The sequence below is a fragment of the Barbus barbus genome, assembly GCF_936440315.1.
Source record: "Barbus barbus genome assembly, chromosome: 11".
NCBI classification, from domain to species: Eukaryota; Metazoa; Chordata; class Actinopteri; order Cypriniformes; family Cyprinidae; genus Barbus; species Barbus barbus.
In genome coordinates, this window is record NC_136739.1 from 18,466,520 (window position 1) to 18,485,390 (window position 18,871).

Genomic DNA, 18,871 nt, shown 5'->3' on the forward strand with positions numbered 1-18,871 from the left:
TACTCGGAATAATTGTACATGCACTGTTAAAATCTCTTTGATTCAGAATCATGTCTTTTTTCACTGCAGCAGTCAAAAACTTTGCATTAACAAATTCTTTTAATGGGGGGGGGGGGGGGGGTATTAGTATTAGTATGTTATTTTTCATATGAGTTCTGAGTTTTGAAGAATGCACAGTAACAACTTCTTTTAGGATCAAGTATACTTGTGTTTCTATAATTTCAGGCACTTTTACATCCCAGGGGTTCAGCTCTATTAAAACAGATTTCAGCTTATTTCTTATGTTTACAGCTGTAATACATTAAATGCACTGTTGGACATTATTAATAAACAAGTCGAATAAACTACCGAGAGTGTAAAAACTTTGTTTTATAAGACTTTTTTTATTTTTTTTATTTGTGATTAGTAATAGCTTTAATATTGCACCCTTGGTAAAGAAATAAAAATATAAAAAATGACAGTTGTGGGTTTGGGTGTATTAAAGAACTGGGTTTGGTGCTTTAAACATTGGTCAAGACAAAGCATCAGTGTGATTGTCAAAGAGCTGAGAGGAGTTCACAGCGATGTACTGCAGCTGAAAACCTCCACCCGTCACCGAGTTATCAGAAATGAACTTCAGAGTCATGACGTTTCCTGTGCAAGAGATAATGTAGAAACATAAGAGAGATATCTTCTGAAATCTATTTAAGAAATACATTCAAATTGATGTATTGTCCAAGAAAAACTAACTTTTGACATTTCAATTAATGCAACAACATACCTGTACTTATGAAGTCCTCTGGAAGTTCGTCCCCACAGTATCTATCCAGAGCAGACAGATTTATTTGATTATTTTGAAGCAAATTTAAACAATGTCAGAACTCTAAACTCTCAGCAGCAATAAAAAATGGAACGTAATGTTCAATGGTGAATAAAACAAATCGTCTGTTATTTACCTTCCCACAAAGCCTGAAACATCATCATAGCTGTCATAGACCTCCAGATAATCACTGAGGCAAGCGGTGTCTTCCTCAATGTCAAAGTCTAGGAAGTGCAGGCGGATTTGTTGGCCATAGCGCACACGAATGTGCCAGTAGCAAATCTGCTCATCCTGGTAGTCCTCTGGATAACCAGGAGAATCTAAAACCTTCTCCTGATCTGTGTGCACGCCTCCACACTCCTTTGCTGGAAAGACAGTACCAAAAGTGTACAAATTAATGCATGCATAAAAATCAATAAACTCAAGGGGTCAGTCCTACAACACCATACAGTTTCATTAGTTTGAATCACGTTTCATCTCTTCATCTCTACATGTGGAAATTAGTATCAGATGTATAAAAAGAGTCAAAGCAATATGAGCACTATATATGCTTATGCAGACAATGACAAATCCAAACTCTGTCTGTGGTTTGAGTGAGTGCTCAGTGACACACACATCTGGTGTCCTGCCCTCAATGAGGTAGTTACTGGATACTATATAGAAAACTAAATTTACACTGTAAATTATTTTTTTTATTAAATAGGACAACAAAAGCGTCAGTCACAAACTCAGCTGGGTAATGCATTACTACACCTTGTAAAACTTTCACAGCGCTTTGTATAGATTATTCACAGTGTGAAACATTTCATTAGACTCTTCCATATTCATACAAGAGAAAAGAGCCAGAGAAAACAAGCAGGCATTTTCCAAGAAATGTATTATGAATTTGTTCTCTGCTTGATTATTTTGACCGCTCCACATCTAAGACATTTTTCCTACATTTAACTTATATGAATAATGTCCTGTGCTGAGGTTCACTGTCCTCTATTTCTATCTGTCATTGTGTGTAAAAAAATATCCAACACTTTTTTCTCCAACAGTTAGTCTTGGTTGTCTTTGTCCAGACCACAGGTTATCCCACCCTTACAGTTTAGAGACCATTGAGCACCTGAATTATGAAATAAAGTAATTGTCTTTAACCTATGGAGATTTATATTTACTACAACGCAACTCCTTCGTTTCAGTCAACTCACTCTGGAGAGCGTTCAAAGAAAATTTGACAAACCTAAGATTTGTGTAACTACTTTGTCCAAATCTTCCTAATCTCTCAGCGGATGACTAAAATCCACCCAAGATTGCCTAACTGCCATTGCTCAAACTCACCCCCAGGGTTGTAGCAGTAGACATCCCACTTCTCACTTTTGTTGAGTCGATACCCATAATCAATTATTCCAACCTTTCCGAAACCACAGTTGGCACCAGCTTTAACAATCGGATACCCCACACGTCCTTTGTCAAACCATCCAGCTGCACACACATGGAACCCTTTGGGAGAATGACAAATACTGTGATACTATGCAACATCTGTTATTATGAAGCAACATTTGACATAAATATTAATTGATCTAAAATTCCATTAATTAGAAATGATTAAACACCGTTTTAACTTAATGACCAACAATATTTAAAAATAATACATTATAATTATAAAATGTAAGTCATATAAATTCTGTTGGTTAATTATGAAAAGTAGTTTTTTCTTCAGTGTTCATATTTGAATATATCTGCAGTATTTCACAAATAGGTTCTGTTTAGACTGAATAAAAAATGTTCTCCTTTAAAACAAAAACAAAATCTTTTTTAAGGGGATACTGAATAAGGGGCTCTTGTGCTCTGAGGAGCCATGGACACCATTTGAAGGCTGCAAACAGAGATAATAAAAAGAAAGCCAAGCAGACCTCCAACACAGAGTGCCACAAGCCTGAAGTAACCACAAAATGTTGTTATTATACATCAGAGCTCATGTCTGGAACAAATTCTCTCTTACAAAAAAACAGGTGTTCCTGCTCAGGCAACGCATGACAATGACTTTTACAGTTCAAGCATAACACTGTGTGGCACTGGGGATGGTTTATAACTTTGTTTATATAATGTGTGCAAATATTTAATATATCTGTGAGAATGTTGATTATCATTCTGCTTGCTGATTGTTTATTGTTATAATAAAGGCTATTCAGTACGATCCAAGTTACATGACTTGTTCGGCTTTCAACACTTATGCTGTAGGCCAGACCCATTCCTATTTCCATTGCTATTTCTTTTGGCATCTGATCTAAGTAAGTGTGATACAAACCAATTTGGCGAGCAGCCTCCAGTTGATCATATGTAGCAAGAGTACCCCCCTCAAATTTGCACACAGCCTTGGCTTCCCTGTATGTCAGCTGATATCTTCCTTTGCGAGATTCGCGGTGGTAAACTCCGGCTGCTTGCTCTGTTAGAAGAGAGAACATGTGTCTCATTTGGCAACACTATCAGCTTCGAGGACTCATGTGGAGTTATCTGGGTCTGTTCGGTGTCTCAGAACGATTCTACCTGTCTACTCAAATTACATCAGACCTAAAACAGGAAATGTAAGAGACAAATACAATGTACAGTACATCCAGTTGCTGTTGGTGAGTTCACTAAAGCAGATTTGGCCTGTTTTGAGCTCTGTCTGCTGCTCACAGAATATCATGCTGCTTTGCAGTTGTTTTCAAGCACCCTTGAAAAAGTTGGATCCTGTCTCAAATGAGTTGTAAGCCAATGTTTTTACTATGTTGGCCTCAAACATCAGAAGACTGCAATCATTAGTGAGCTCCAAACATGTCTCTAAGAGAGACTCTAAATGGTAGACTCATTTGAAGCATGAATGTAGCTAAACACTATAGCTTATTTAAGTGTTTTCAGATGTGTAGTGGTGGTCAAGCCACTATGCTACCATAAGTAATTAAATAAAGTTGCATACAGTATGGGAAATACTTTCAAAGCGGGATTCAATAAGTTTTGGTATAAGACGCCTAAATAAAAGTATAATTTTGAAAAAAGTCAATTACGGCACCCCACAAACTATAGATAAACTCTTTTTTTGTAGCCTATGTAAATTTATAATAAAGTGAAACGAAATGAATGTAGCTTATTTGTTTTGCTTTGTCGTCATAACACCTAAAAAATAGAAACGCTATGGTTGTCTCATCTGGCAAATTCCATGTTCTTTAGAGTAGCCTATACAATCAGGTCAAAATGTATTTCAGCATGCTCTTAACAACTAACATAAATTCTATCATTACTGAAATGTTTGAAGACTGCTGAAAACTAAATATACTTTATTTGTGGTGTTCAATCCATAATATTATGCAACATAATTCGTACACTAATAAATGTATTTAAAAGTTTTAAACCAAACCACAGTAGGCTACAACTTAAACATTGTTAAAAATTGGTTTTTAAAGTGCGAAATGGTTAAACTCTTATAGAACATTGATCTTTCATGTGTCTTGTTATTATCAAACAAGCCAAATCTACAGAGAAATGTCCGTGGGTTTCTTGGACCATGCTGAAAGTGTTGTGGAGTGCCGTGGGTTAAGTTGCAGTACACCTTAACAGAATGAAGTCATTTCCCTGTGTTTACAAGGTCCCTTCAGACTGACTGCACTGTCAGACTTCACAGAGCCTCTCTTGTCTGTGGGTCAAAAGCGAGATGCACACAACACACATATTCAATCATGACAATGCAATATAATATCATAACGTGTAAACCCTGTTGAACAGTAAAAGAGAAAGACTGTGCTTACATTATACAATCTATGAGGGGAAAAAATCATAAAGTAGTCAATTTAAAATATTCTAATGGTCATGTATCACTTCAGTAGTTTGGATCAATACATCAGTAAGAACAATTGAAATAATTACCCAGCCAGATAGAGTTGTGCAGAATTCCATTCTTGTAACCCCAAGCTTCAGCCTCCTTCAGGACAAATATAACGGCGAATACGACCGTTAACACGCGCATTTCTCTCATTCCGCAGTGGATCATACAGATGTTAGCGCAGCTGTCACGCACTGAACTGTGCACATCCTGCGCAAGCCAAGTTTAAATGGTTTCCCTGCCTACTTCGCGTGGTCTGACGTGTGATTTCAGTAAATGATGACGATTGTGCTATGGGCTGGATCGAGAAGACCCCAGTGCCATATACACTGCTAAAGTAAGCTTATAATGCGGCTACTGCTTTCCAAAAGAATAAATGAATGGACATGAAATATTGATTTGAGTCTAAATGATCAAATTTAGTTTTGCTTAAAGGCATAGTTCACCCAAAAATTATAATTCTGTTGTCATACATACACTCATTTCGTTAATCCTATTGCCTTTTAATTTCTTTCTTCTGTGGAATATAACTGTGGATGATATTTTGAAGAATGTTGGTAACCAAACAGTTTTTGTTACGACTTCTATTGTAAGAACAAAAACTTTTGAAGAAACAAGATCACACAGGTTTGGAACGACATAAGGGTGAATAGCCTAAATGATGACAGAGTGTTCCTTTTTGGATGAATTATCCCTTAAAGTTTTTTTTTTTTTTTTTTTACAATCCGAGTTATTTTTTTCCCACTGAAAAACACGTGTGGTGACACAAGAACGTGAAGTAGCCTGTGGTGATGAAATTACTTACTCTTGCCAGTTTTTCTGTCACTTCTCAAATATCTTTGTTAAACAAGTTAAACTTCTATAAAACAAGAAAACAGATTTTATTTATTTATTTATTTTTTAAATCGAGATACTTACAAAGCTGTATGAGCCTTCCTCTTGAATGTACTGTATGTGAATATCTAGATGAAAAGCCTTTTCTTTGATTTTTTGATTGGATGGAAAATATCACATAAACTGATCAATGATCTCTAAAAGGTGTTTGTATATTATTCTTCTTTTAAAAAATTACAATGGGACTCTGTTCAAAAATGACAAAGAACAAATTAAATATTTTTTAAAAATAAGATCAAATCTCAGGTCTCTGGAACCCCAAACATAAAAACAAATAAATCTTAGCAGAAACTGACCGACTTGGACTGTTGTTTAATTTCTAGTATAACTGTATTCATTTGTTTTTAATCTGGAACTTATTTTCGCAACATAGACGGTCAAGAATAATTGCTAGCAGATTTCACCAAAATAACAACCGATCTTTCTTAAATTTAAGAGGTGTTGAGTCACCCACTCTGTTCAACAGTACTGCCTACTACATGAATTAAAATGTTTATTTCCATCCCTCCTTCTCATGATTTCATGCCATACACTAACCTGTAACAATGTCCAGCTCGCTCTGTGGTTTCATACAGTCCTTTTCTAGTCTGTGAGTTTATGATGTGCCTACACACTCTGGAAGACAGAGGACACATCATGAAAGCTGCCAAAGAAAAGTTCATCCAAGAACTTTGGACATTTGTCTGTCTTAATGTTGGAGTAAATATAATTTCTAATATTGATTTTGGCATGTATGTTATACTTTGTTATAGAAACTAGTAAAGAGATTATTAGATCACTCCATTGGATCATTTCATCATAAACAGAATGTGCATCACATTTAACCTGCCTCAGGGCCGGATTTATGCATAGGCATTCTAGGCACGTGCCTGCTCGCTCGTCCAGGGGGGCCCAAACACAATGAACATATATATAATTTTTTTGTTATACTATGGGCTATCTACAAGAGTAAAAGAACTAAAACACTAGAAGACATTGAGCAAATAAATATAACAAACAATAGAGTAAAAAATGGCAAACTATTTGCGTTTTCCACTTTCTTTATGTACGGAAATCATGCTTTCTTTCTCCCGTTCTCTCTCTCAGATGCACACACACAGTACAGACACGCACTCACACACACATGCAGAGACGCAGACAGAAACTTGTTGTCAGTGCCAAAGTCCCTTTCAAGGAAAGTCCGTTCACTCGGCCGCCATATTTGCAACGCCTCTGGGCAGCTCAGACAAGACCAAGTCCTATCTAAAAGAACGGGGGAATCCTGAAATCTCAAAAACGGCTCGCTGAACTCGCGATTAAATTACATACAGTGGTGTGAAAAAGTGTTGGCCCCCTTCCTGATTTTTTTATTTTATTGCATGTTTTGTCACACTTTTATGTTTCAAATTATCAAACAAATTAACACCTGAGTTCAGTTTCTCTAGCCACACCCAGGCCTGATTACTGCCACACCTGTTCGCAATCAAGAAATCACTTAAATAGGACCTGCCTGACAAAGTGAAGTAGACGGCTTTGGGAGATGGAATGGGATGGAGCATCAAATAATTATATATATGGATGGATATGTGAGAAAGAGGCAAGAGAGAGAGAGAAAAAAAAAAAAAAAAAAAAGGGAAGTACTGATCATAAGAAATCATGGCTGCATAACAGCAAAGGTAGGTGGCGATATGCACAATGAATGCAACGTGCCAAAAAACGGAAGAAGAAGAAGAAGTGAAGTAGACCAAAAGATCCTCAAAAGCTACACATCATGTTGAGATCCAAAGAAATTAAGGAACAAATGAAAAAGAAAGTAATTGAGATCTATCAGTCTGGAAAAGGTTATAAAGCCACAGTGACAGCCATTATCCAGAAATGGTGAAAACATGGAACAGTGGTGAACCTTCCCAGGAGTGGCCGTCCGACCAAAATTACCCCGAGAGCGCAGCGACGACTCATCCAAGAGGTCACAAAAGACCCCACAACAACATCTAAAGAACTGCAGGCCTCACTTGCCTCAGTTAAGGTCAGTGTTCATGACTCCACCATAAGAAAGAGACTGGGCAAAAATGGCCTGCATGGCAGAGTTCCAAGACGAAAACCGCTGCTGAGCAAAAAGAACATAAAGGCTCGTCTCAGTTTTGCCAGAAAACATCTTGATGATCCCCAAGACTTTTGGGAAAATACTCTGTGGACTGACGAGACAAAAGTTGAACTTTTAGGAAGCTGTGTGTCCCATTACATCTGGCGTAAAAGTAACACAGCATTTCAGAAAAAGAACATCATACCAACAGTAAAATAGTTGGTGGTAGTGTGATGGTCTGGGGCTGTTTTGCTGCTTCAGGACCTGGAAGACTTGTTGTGATAAATGGAACCATGAATTCAGCTGTCTACCAAAAAATCCTGAAGGACAATGTCCGGCCATCTGTTCGTGACCTCAAGCCGAAGCGAACTTGGGTTTTGCAGCAGGACAATGATCCAAAACACACCAGCAAATCCACCTCTGAATGGCTGAAGAAAAACTAAATTAAGACTTTGGAGTGGCCTAGTCAAAGTCCTGACCTGAATCCTATTGAGATGCTGTGGCATGACCTTAAAAAGGCGGTTCATGCTCGAAAAACCTCCAATGTGGCTGAATTACAACAATTCTGCCAAGATGAGTGGGCCAAAAATCCTCCACAGCGCTGTAACAGACACATTGCAAGTTATCACAAACGCTTGACTGCAATTGTTGCTGCTAAGGGTGGCCCAACCAGTTATTAGGTTTAGGGGCAAGCACTTTTTCACACAGGACCACGTGGGTTTGGATTTTGTTTTCCCTTCATAATAAAAAACTTCATTCAAAAACTGCATGTTGTGTTTACTTGTGTTATCTTTGATTAATATTTAAATTTGTTTGATGATCTGAAATATTAAAGTGTGACAAACATGCAAAAAAATAAAAAATCAGCACCAAAAAATCAACCAACGCTTTTTCACACCACTGTATTTCAAATCAGCAATAAAAATAATAAAATTATAATGTGCTCTACTGTTCTCAGTGGCATCTACGCTAATATTAGTCTGTTTCATCCGAAGTGAATGTAGTCACCCAGTCCGTATCCAGATCAGATGGTGGATCAGCACCTATGACGACCCCTATAGCCCTGAATGTCAGCGGAGACTGTGTCAGCTAGATGAGCCCCAGAGACAGATCCCCTCCGAAGAACTCGTTGGCCATCGGGACAAGACACGTGAACCAGACAAGAACACGTGAACCAGACAAGACCACGTGAACCAGACAAGAACACGTGAACCAGACAAGTCCTCTGCTCAATCTGACCTGTGTTGCAGCCTAGAATTAAACCACGCCATGCTGGTTTCGTCTGGCCAGAGGAGAACTGCCCCCCGACTGTGCCTGGTGTTCTACTCAATTTCTGTCGCTGATGGAGTTTTGGGTCCTTGCGGCTGTCGCCTTTGACTTGCTTATTTGGGGACGCTTGGCTGATTGCACAGACATTATTGGAAGAGAGTTGAACTGGATGATGTCATCACTGAATCACCAATGAACTGACTTTAACTTGAAAAATGACTTGCATTACTGACAAATTATCTTCCTGTTTGACTCTGTAAAGCTGCTTTGACACAATCAGTATCGTATAAAGCGCTATGTATACTGTAACGCTTACATTTATGTACTAGAACTACACTGTAAAAAAAAAAGTTGAAGAGAACTGAGAGAACTCAAAAATCTGCTGAAGCTGGTTGCCTTAAAATTTTAAGTTGGCTCAACTTTCTTCTTTTTTTACAGTGTATATACTATATTACTATAATATATATATTTTTTATTTTAAAGATGTAATTGTAAACAGTAACAATATTTGTAAATGTTTGTTTGCTAACATTTTGTTTAGCTTGTTTAGTTTTCCTTAGTTAATTAAACAAATTTTAAACTTAATTTTGCAGTTGTATTACAGATGTAATGTTTGTCAACTGGAGTTTTAAAGGGATAGTTCACCCAAAAATGTACTGACCCTCAGGCCATCCAAGATGTAGGTGACTTTTTTTCTTCATTCCTGTATGTTTAGTTTGTATGAAAATGTTATAAATGGAGATTGTAAAGTGTGTGTTTTTAGTGATTGATAAATAAGTTAATCATTTTTAATAATTCTGTTAAACTATAAAAATATATGTTTATGTAGTTCCCCAGCAATTTCTTATGTTGCCCAAATAATAAATCTTAGTTGAGCTAACATAAAACACATAGAGTAAATGGTTAAATTTTAATTGACATAACTTGCTGTAGTTTTCTAAATGTTTGACCAATTAAAACATTTTAGTTGAATGGACTTTAAAACTAGTTCACTAAAGGTTGAGCCAACTAAAAAATAACAATTCAGATAACACTTTGAAGTCAGAAATTGACTGAACATAACATTTCTGTGGAACTAGTTACTAAATAATAATTAGTTGAAAACTGCATGAAATTTTTTACAGTGTATGACACACTACTGCACAAATAAACTTATGTGGAGAGCTGGTCTCAGTCTCCAGGTCACATGTAGCCATTGTGTCTTTGACCTGCTCAACCTTGCATTCTGGAGGAGAGAAGCAGAATTTCATACCGTGACATGTAATTCCATGACCTAACATCCTGCTTGAGTCTACACCATACTGAGGTGGTATAAAACCACAAAGACACACCATCCAATACACCCAAACCCAAATTCTCCCTCCTCACACACTCCAATTATATGAGTCACTTAGGACTCTCTCTTCTTCCTCTGCTGATTTAAAGGAATAGTTCACCCAAAATTAAAAATCCTGTCATAATGTTCTTAACCTCAAGCTAACATATTCAGAAAATCTGCAAAACAGGACATTATTATATTGACTATTCTTATTGTCTTTTATGTTATTTTTGTATTTTGTATTTATTTGTTTATATGAACCCTTTCACAAACCACTAAAGCCCTATTCGCACGGGATTTGTATTATCTCGGGACCATGTGTGATTTTGAAATACCCCACCCCACCCCCCTACATCTGAATTTCGTGTGGCGAATGCACGGGATAAGCAAAGCCTGTGATTTTATTCGAATTTACTGACTTGTCCAGTAGCCCCTCACTGCAGAACAAAGATCCAGGGGGCCGGGTTGGATCCACATCTAGGGGGTGGAGATTGGTAGGTTTAGGGGTGGAGACAATGAGCCAGGGGGCGGGGTCGTGTAGCGATATGACAGCACCCAAAATACTATCAAACACTCCAACGCAGCTCCATTCTTTGCGAAAGATGGATAAAAAGGCGCACAGGAAACAAAAACCTTGGAAAATGATAGACGACCCGCCAAATGCTGGCCAGCATAATGACACCGGATGTCTGTGAACATGCACCATATGAAACGTCATCCAGTAGATGGTGCTATAGGACAGAGCACTGTGTCCGTGGCGCACATTTCTTACATATTTACTTACATAAACAATATAAATCACACAAAAAAGAGGATTATTTGTTCCATAAGAACGCTGTTAAATTGTTGTAAAAAAAAATATTTTATTCGATTTAGTTACAAAACTATTTTCGCTGGTAACTGCATTTATGTCCAGATGAAGGAAGTTTTATCAAGACTGTCTATACTGATGTAAAATCTAGTCTTTGGTTAATCTTGTTCATTTTTTAAATCCAGAACAAACTGTCTAAATTAAAGAAATCTGGACACTTTTTGATGTTAGTACCTGTGTGATCCTTCAGTGTTACATATAAAATTATGTGTGCAGGACATACAGTACATTATGTCTTCTTGACTGGGTTCTGCATAGGGTGATGAAAAAATACTGGCATAAAACGTGTGAAATTTGGTCCTGTGAATGAGTAATGCTACTGACAAAGATCAGACACTCAAGCATAAAGACAAAAAACTCATAAATACCCACATGATTTTTTATGGGTAAACACACTATGCCACATGTAAAAACACACATGTACAATATTTTCCCAGAATCTGGACAAGGCCAGTATGCCCCACTTTACAAAAACATTTAAATCACAAATGATTCATCAGCAGTGCTGAACATGTGCTGCAGCCATTGTTATTGTCTCAGAGGTTCACAGAAAAGCATAAGTGTAAAGGTTAACATGGGCACTGTGCATCACAGTCAGTGTTTGATAATAAACATAAAGAAGCTTATTGCATTAGTCAAGTCTCTATATGCTCACAAATAGAGCGATTCTACATTCCATCGCTGAACACAAACAGTCAGTCAGTCAGTCAGTCAGAGACAGAGTCATTAGGTGAGTAAGACCAGATAAATGAAGTCTGGGTAACAGTGCTGCAGGACATACCTTGCATTCCAGTAAGGCTCAACATTCAGTTATCACGTCTCCCTGGAAATGAAGGACACTGCTCCTATAAAAGACACATTTGGCACATCTAGATGGCTAGAAAACTCCATGGTGCACAGGCCTAATGCTTCTGTTTAAATAAAACAGACTACTGTTCAAAAGTTTGGGGTCAAAAATGTTAAAACTCCTAAGACCTTATTTCAAAACCAATTCCAGTTACCCCTGAAATGTGTGCTTTGGGTTTATTTCCTGTAAGTTTATCATTACCATGTTATAGACATTTGTTTAGTTATTGCAAGACGTTTGATAGCGTTCTACTGTACGTAAGAACATAGAAGGTCCATCCATTGACCATTGGTTGAAAGATTTGGCACATTATATTGTACTGGAAAGAATAACCTACAGTATAAAGGGAAAGTTAAATGACTAGCATCAAATTTGGGATTTGTTTATACAGTTCCTGGGAAATAACCAAATATCGGCACAGGCAACAAATACCTCTCACTCTACTGAATGATGTGTGTATAAAGTGGTGTGAAAAAGTGTTGGCCCCTCTTCCTGATTTTTTTATTTTTTTGCATGTTTGTCACACTTTAATATTTCAGACCATCAAACTAATTTAAATATTAATCAAAGATAACATAAGTAAACACAACTTGCAGTTTTTAAATGAAGAGTTTTTTTATGAAGGGAAAACAAAATCCAAACCCACATGGCCATGAGTTTATTTGAAGGAAATGAGAAATGAACTAGGTGAAGAAGAGAGAGATTTGAGAGGGCAGAAGATCAGGCATTCACAGTCACATCTGTTGCTGTTCAGCTCCTAATGGCTCAACTCAGACATTACACCTAAGACACAAACCTACTTTCCCTTCCTGCATTCAGAGGCGTGTACATGACTTCACTTCTGTCTGAATGCTCTGGCTGTTGATACTGGCTCACGGCTCTGGAGGAAAACAGCATTTTAGTTCATCGAACTCTGGGAACGTGATTTATGAGCAAACCACAGGGTTGACATCCTAACAGGGAAGAGCCACTGGAGCTCCTTACACATATTTGTATTTCTACATGCAACCCTTAAGTCTCATCTCAAAATGCTATTTGTAACTAAGAATGACGATAATTTTTTTTCTCATGTTATTTGTGTCAAGTTTTTTTCTACATTTTTGCTATGTCACACCATAGGACACAATCCAATTTTTATTTGTCAACTACCCTGTGCACTTTCCCCATCGCAAACACAGCTGCTCTCTGTAACTGAACCTGAGGCCTTTGATACGTCACCACATACACACACACACACACACACACACACACACACACACACACACACACAATGGCTGATTTATACTCCCAATCTTCCTCGCTGCAGGTAAAAAAAACCCTTCTGTGCCACACCTTTGAAGCATAATACAAGCTGCCTTCACAGGAGTCACAGGAGAATATGACAAATAAACGGTGCTAAGCAAACTTTAGCCCACTAAGCCCCTTGCTCACTCCAGGTGCACGGCCCTCTTAGATCAAGGGCTTCTGTCACCTAGTTTGCAGTATTAAGTCAGATTGTCCTGTCAGTTTACAGAAGGGTGGTTGTGTCATTCCCTGCTGTGCTGACATGTTTTGTTAGCATCAAACAAAAAGACCTTAAGATTGTATGTTTGAAAGTACTAGTTTTTGCATACTTGAGCGCAAGTCTTCATCTGTCTATACAACCACACATGGCTAAAGGTGTGTGCATACAATACATGTTGCATGTTTTCTGTCTGCACGTCATAAAGCAGAGATACAGATGGCATTATCTAGGTTGGTTAGTCTGACTTTGAAATGGTCAATTCTGTGTGCGCCTTATGATACTATCGACTGTACTCAGATTCTTCTGTTGTCTTCTAGTCTTTCTGACTTTATTACATCTCACTGTTGTTTCCTGAAAGAACTGTTTTGTTTTTATCCATTGCCATGCAATGTCCTAAAAATAACAATAGTTGACTTAAAAAAAATCAACTAGATTAATTCATTTGTATGACAGTTTAAAAAGGCACATTATTACTTTAGTCTCACTGATATCAAATTGTGCATGTTAATGTACTTTATGACTATAGTTTGACAGGAAATTAACAAAACACATTTTTGCCTTCCACTGCACTGCTTCTGTGTGAACTTGCTGATGAAATTGTATTCTGTAGATCTATTTCTAAACACATCTTGAATCAAATTAGTTTAATAAGTGACTAAACTTCAGTATTATTGAAGTAAATTGATTCAACACTGAACTGACAAAATAGAACTGAATAACAGTCTTTTTGTAGAGCTCCTTATAGATGAACTGGTTTCATAACTGATGAACTGACTGACTGGAGATCAACAATGACACTATTGTCTTTTTAGAGTTGTTTTAAAGCAGAATATGAATTGGTCTCATATTTGATGTTTGCATAATTGATTTATTTTGTACAGTCTTTACTGTATAAAGCACTACATATACAAAGGTGACTTGACATTAATGGTCCTTAATAATGTACCTTTTGTGCTTTTACAGCTTTTTCAAATTTTATTAGATTTTTCATTTTATTTCATATTTCACAAACTGTACATTTTCAAAATTATTAGTACTAATCTCACAACCGATCATCAAAATGCACCTTTTCCAAACATCAGTGTTTTCAACTGCGTTAGTACAAAACACAATCACAAAGTACCCTTTTAATAACACAAATGTGTTTCATCTATGTAAACATTTCATTCACAACAACTGCCATTCATAATGCTATTAGGATCAAACTTTTCATTTGCCGCTCTTCTCGTTCAGATTAATGTCTGTCTATGATTTAATCCAACTGATCTTAATGGTTAATCAGGGAATCATTTGGTATCTATACATTTCTAGACATACAGATTCTGTAGAACTGCATGGTTGGCAATTTCCGAAACAGATAACCAAGTAAAACAAATTATTGCTCCAGTATAAGCAATTTAAATCAGATAATAACCACAATGTTCAAAGTGTGTGTGAAAGAGAGAGAGATTTGCAATTTTTGATAAATATACAGAGCAAGATACAATTAAATGCGTGTCTGTCAGATTGATCAGAGGCACATCTGAATAAGAGAGACATGTATGCCATGTGGGACTGTAAACAGAGGACTTACCATGTTAGAGACTGTCAAAGTAATGCAAGTTACCCAAGAAAGCTGCAAAACTAGTACAGACCCAGTCATATGGTAAAGTGACAACATTTATGCACTGGCAACAAATTGTACTACACAAAACCTCATGGCCATGTCATATCTTCATCACTCCTTTTGTTGACACACTGGACAGACAGTATTACAAACTTAATGGATTTTACATCAATTACGCAAGTTAAGTACATTGTCTAAGTAAATTGTCTAATGGGCAACCTGTAGCCTGTATTACTGTAACCTCTATAATTCAGCAACATGGCTAATTTGAAACATGTATCTTGCATTGTTTGATGTTGAATGAACTGACTGTAAATTGAAAGGTCAACCAAATGTTCTCATTTATTACAGCTGTACAAATACATCTACTGATGCTACTGGACACATCTTCAGAGATGTTCCTGGAATCATTGGGTGTTTCGGGTCTTTCAACATCATACACCCTCATCCAGGCGACCCATCTGAGGCTGATCAGACCCCAGCTTGTGCCCAGTTGGCAAATCTAGCTACCTTGCCCCCATGGATCTCCTCTCTTGAGCCATAGCCATCTTGAAGCTCTCTCTGCTGCTTCGGTGATATTATAGATTGCTCTTCTCCTCCTCACTCCATCGATGCCTAACAGACTGAAGGCTCTGCACAGAGATCGGGCAAAGCCCCTGCTTCCAACCTCAATTGGGAGACACCTTGCTCTCAATCCGGCTTGTCGACACTCGCTGACCAGTCCCTCGTACTTGGCGAGCTTCCTTTCAAAAGCCTCTTCCAAGCAATCTTCCCAAGGGACTGTTAGCTCCAACAGAACCACTTGTTCGGTGGACTCGGACAAGAGAACAACATCTGGTCTTAAGGTGGTGGTCACAATGTGGTTGGGGAACTTGAGTTGCTGCTCCAGGTCCACCAACAGCTGCCAGTCCCTCGCAATGGCCAGGATGCCTGCAGATGTTTTTGCAGCTGATCTTGGCTGCTCTCCAGCTCTGATGAAGGTGATGGCTTGCTTGGAGGGGCGGGAGTGCTTGGCCCACTCGACTCCTGCAGCAATGGCTTCAGTGATGGCCTTCAGCACCTGGTCATGTCTCCACCTGTACCTCCCCTTTCCCAGTGCCTTTGGGCAGCAACTCAGAATGTGCTCTAGTGTTCCACGCCTGGAGCACAGTGGACATGCCGGTGACTCCACTCGGCCCCATATGTGAAGGTTTGATGGGCTAGGAAGCACATCATATACCGTGTGGATGAGAAACTTGATCCGCTGTGGCTCTGCCTTACACAGCTCCGCCCACGTCACCTTCCTCTCAATCGCGTTCTCCCATCGTATCCAGGCACCCTGTTGCCTCATTCCCACTGTCCTGCAGGTTCTCTCCTCCTCGACCACTGCTCTCACCTCCTCCTGGACTAGGCGACGCCTTTCCTTCCCTTTGATGGTGTCAATGTGGGGAGTTGAAAAGGAACCCAGTCCTGCCTCTTGCTACCACTCCCACCAGCCTGTTGTGATCTAATCTTGCCTCTGCTTGTCGAACAGCCCCCTCAGCCTTCCACTTCCGACCAGTCCTAACATTAATTCCAGCCTTTGCCACCTTTGGATCACTTGAGTCTCTATACTGTAACACTTCCCTGCCTCTCGTTACCATGAACTCCTCTTCCAAGGACTTGAGTGGCAGTTGCAGTTTGTTGCGGTGCCCATAGAGTGCGATGCTGCTTAGACTTTTTGGAAGCCCCAGCCATTTTCTGAGGTGGCTGCTGACCTTCCTCTCTAAGGTTTCCACCGTCGAGATTGGCACTTCGTAGACGAGGAGTGGCCACAGGATCCTGGGAAGAATTCCATGCTGGTATAGCCAAGTTTTGAACTTCCCTGGTAATCCAGACCGGTCCACTGACTTCAGTCATCTGTCCAGCTCAGTGCAGGTTGACTGGATAGATGCTGCGTCCCTCAGGGTGCTGTCAAACACCTTGCCTAAGCTCTTAACAGGCTTCTCGGTGACGGTCGGTATTGTTACCCCTGCGACACTGAACCGGGACTTGTCATCTACTTTTCCTCTTTCAAACCAGCCAAGTCGAGATCAATGGTGCTGAGAACTCATCCGTGCCCACTCAATTAGCTTTTCGAGAACCTTTAGAATCCACCGGCAGCCTGGAACTGACTCTGTGGTGACTGTGAGGTCATCCATAAATGCTCTTATCGGTGGCTGACGTTGAGCTGACTTCGTCTTGGGCCCTCTACACTCTGGTTCAGCAGACTTTGTGAGAATATTCATGGCCAGGGAGAACAGAATTGTTGGTACAGCCCGTAATGATACCGATCTCAATCTTATGCCAGCCTGATGTCACTGCTCCTGAAGAGGTTCTCCTCCTGAAGTTGTTGTAATAGTCAGCGATGAGGTCTCTGACCCTAGTGGGGACGCAATGTTTTGTCAGAGTGAGCTGCACAAGCTTGTGTGGTATTGAGCCATATGCATTTGCCAGATCGAGCCACAGCACTGACATGTTGCCCTTGTTCTCTCTGGCCTCTCTAATGAGCTGCGTCACCACACCTGACAAACAAATATGTTGTTTTGAAACAATGATTATGTGGAATGAAATTATATATAACCAGTGAAAGCATGAGATCTGGTTTTGAAAGATTGATTAGCAGCGTAATCAGTTTGGATTTTTGCAGTAAGAGTTTCGAAAACGTACACCTTATATGTAAAAAAATGCATTAAAAAAAACCGGAAAAAAACAAAAATAAGTAGACAAACATGACTAAGTACCGGCATGGGGTCAGTCTCAGTTCTTACTTGCAGTTAGTGTCTAATTTTTTATTTATTCCAGGTCCTGATGGGATGGGTGTGGAACTTCTAAATGTAATTGTTCCAAGAACAAACGAGACACTCTGAATTATCAGCAGGCAGTGTTATTGCATACAGTTGAAAATCTTTATGAAAATTTGTAACCTGTGGCAATACACAAAAGATTAGCATTGTAGAGTGACATTTCTTTCTTTACTTTATAAACCTCAACCCAATAAACAATGTGCCAAACAAGTTAAGACATTGATTGCTCTGGTTAGGTTAGTACCCATCACTTCATTAAAGAGTTTATGTATAATTTTGCATTTTTGTGTTCTATGAACACTTTACGGCATCTGACTACTGTACATGTGGTAAAAAAACTGATGTAAAATGTGTAACGGCTGGGAAAGACACACTGTTAAAAATATACACTTCATGTCTCTTTGCCTAAACAATGCACAGCAAATCCATCATAATGTGCAGGAGGTATGTTAGAACTGGAGACAATTAGGAATTATATTCAAGCAAGCGGTCCATTGCAGGTCAATGTCTATCACTCATGTTGAATTCTGGAAAAGGCCGGTAAGCCCTGCCTCTCCAACTAGTCAAGCCAATCCTCTTCTCAAATTCGGCATGTGACTGCTGCTCATCAGACTGAAAGACCAAAAGATTTGCTTTGTCTCTGTCCTCCACTGTAGTGCAGAGGTGCGCTGGACAGGTCCTGCCATGTCCCCCAGTCCAAATGCAGGTCAATCAGTGGACTCCTCCGTTGCATGACTTGATACTATGCATATGGAAAACCGTCTCCATTGGGTGAGAGGGGATAGACCGCTTATAAACAGGGTTAGATGCCTAGGAAGAAGACAAGGGGAGAGAGACAGGAATAAATAGGTCAGATGGGTTCATTGAAATGCACATGGTTAGAAGGGCAGAGCGAACACAGTCTTTGAACCAAAGCCTTGGATTGATCATCATAACTGATCTGCAATCCCAGCTGACTGATGTTTTCCAAAAGGCCTCATGGTTTCAATCAAAGTCTAGTTGTTTTTGTCCTTTTGATTGCATAGAGTGGCCAGTTCAGGCTATTTGCATTTT

The 18,871-nt window shown here is 38.9% G+C and overlaps 2 protein-coding genes across 2 annotated transcripts in view; both read right to left on the minus strand.

Moving 5' to 3' along the window:
* Positions 1–398: 398 nt before the first annotated feature.
* Positions 399–4,838, minus strand: LOC306877046 (tumor necrosis factor-inducible gene 6 protein-like). The gene is made up of 6 exons (XM_079428568.1): positions 4,688–4,838; positions 3,093–3,230; positions 2,123–2,284; positions 936–1,164; positions 761–801; positions 399–633 (listed from the first exon to the last, which is right to left on the minus strand). The coding sequence occupies exons 1-6, from the start codon at positions 4,809–4,811 to the stop codon at positions 512–514; spliced, it is 816 nt and encodes a 271-aa protein (XP_079284694.1). The 5' UTR covers positions 4,812–4,838; the 3' UTR covers positions 399–511.
* A 9,419-nt stretch (positions 4,839–14,257) lies between these two features.
* Positions 14,258–18,871, minus strand: part of LOC306877339 (integrin beta-5-like) — a 39,748-nt gene continuing 35,134 nt past the window's right edge. The window contains exon 15 of the mRNA XM_079429058.1: positions 14,258–18,628. Within this exon, the coding sequence (XP_079285184.1) occupies positions 18,530–18,628 (99 nt within the window). The 3' untranslated portion in view covers positions 14,258–18,529. The remainder of the gene's footprint in view (positions 18,629–18,871) is intronic.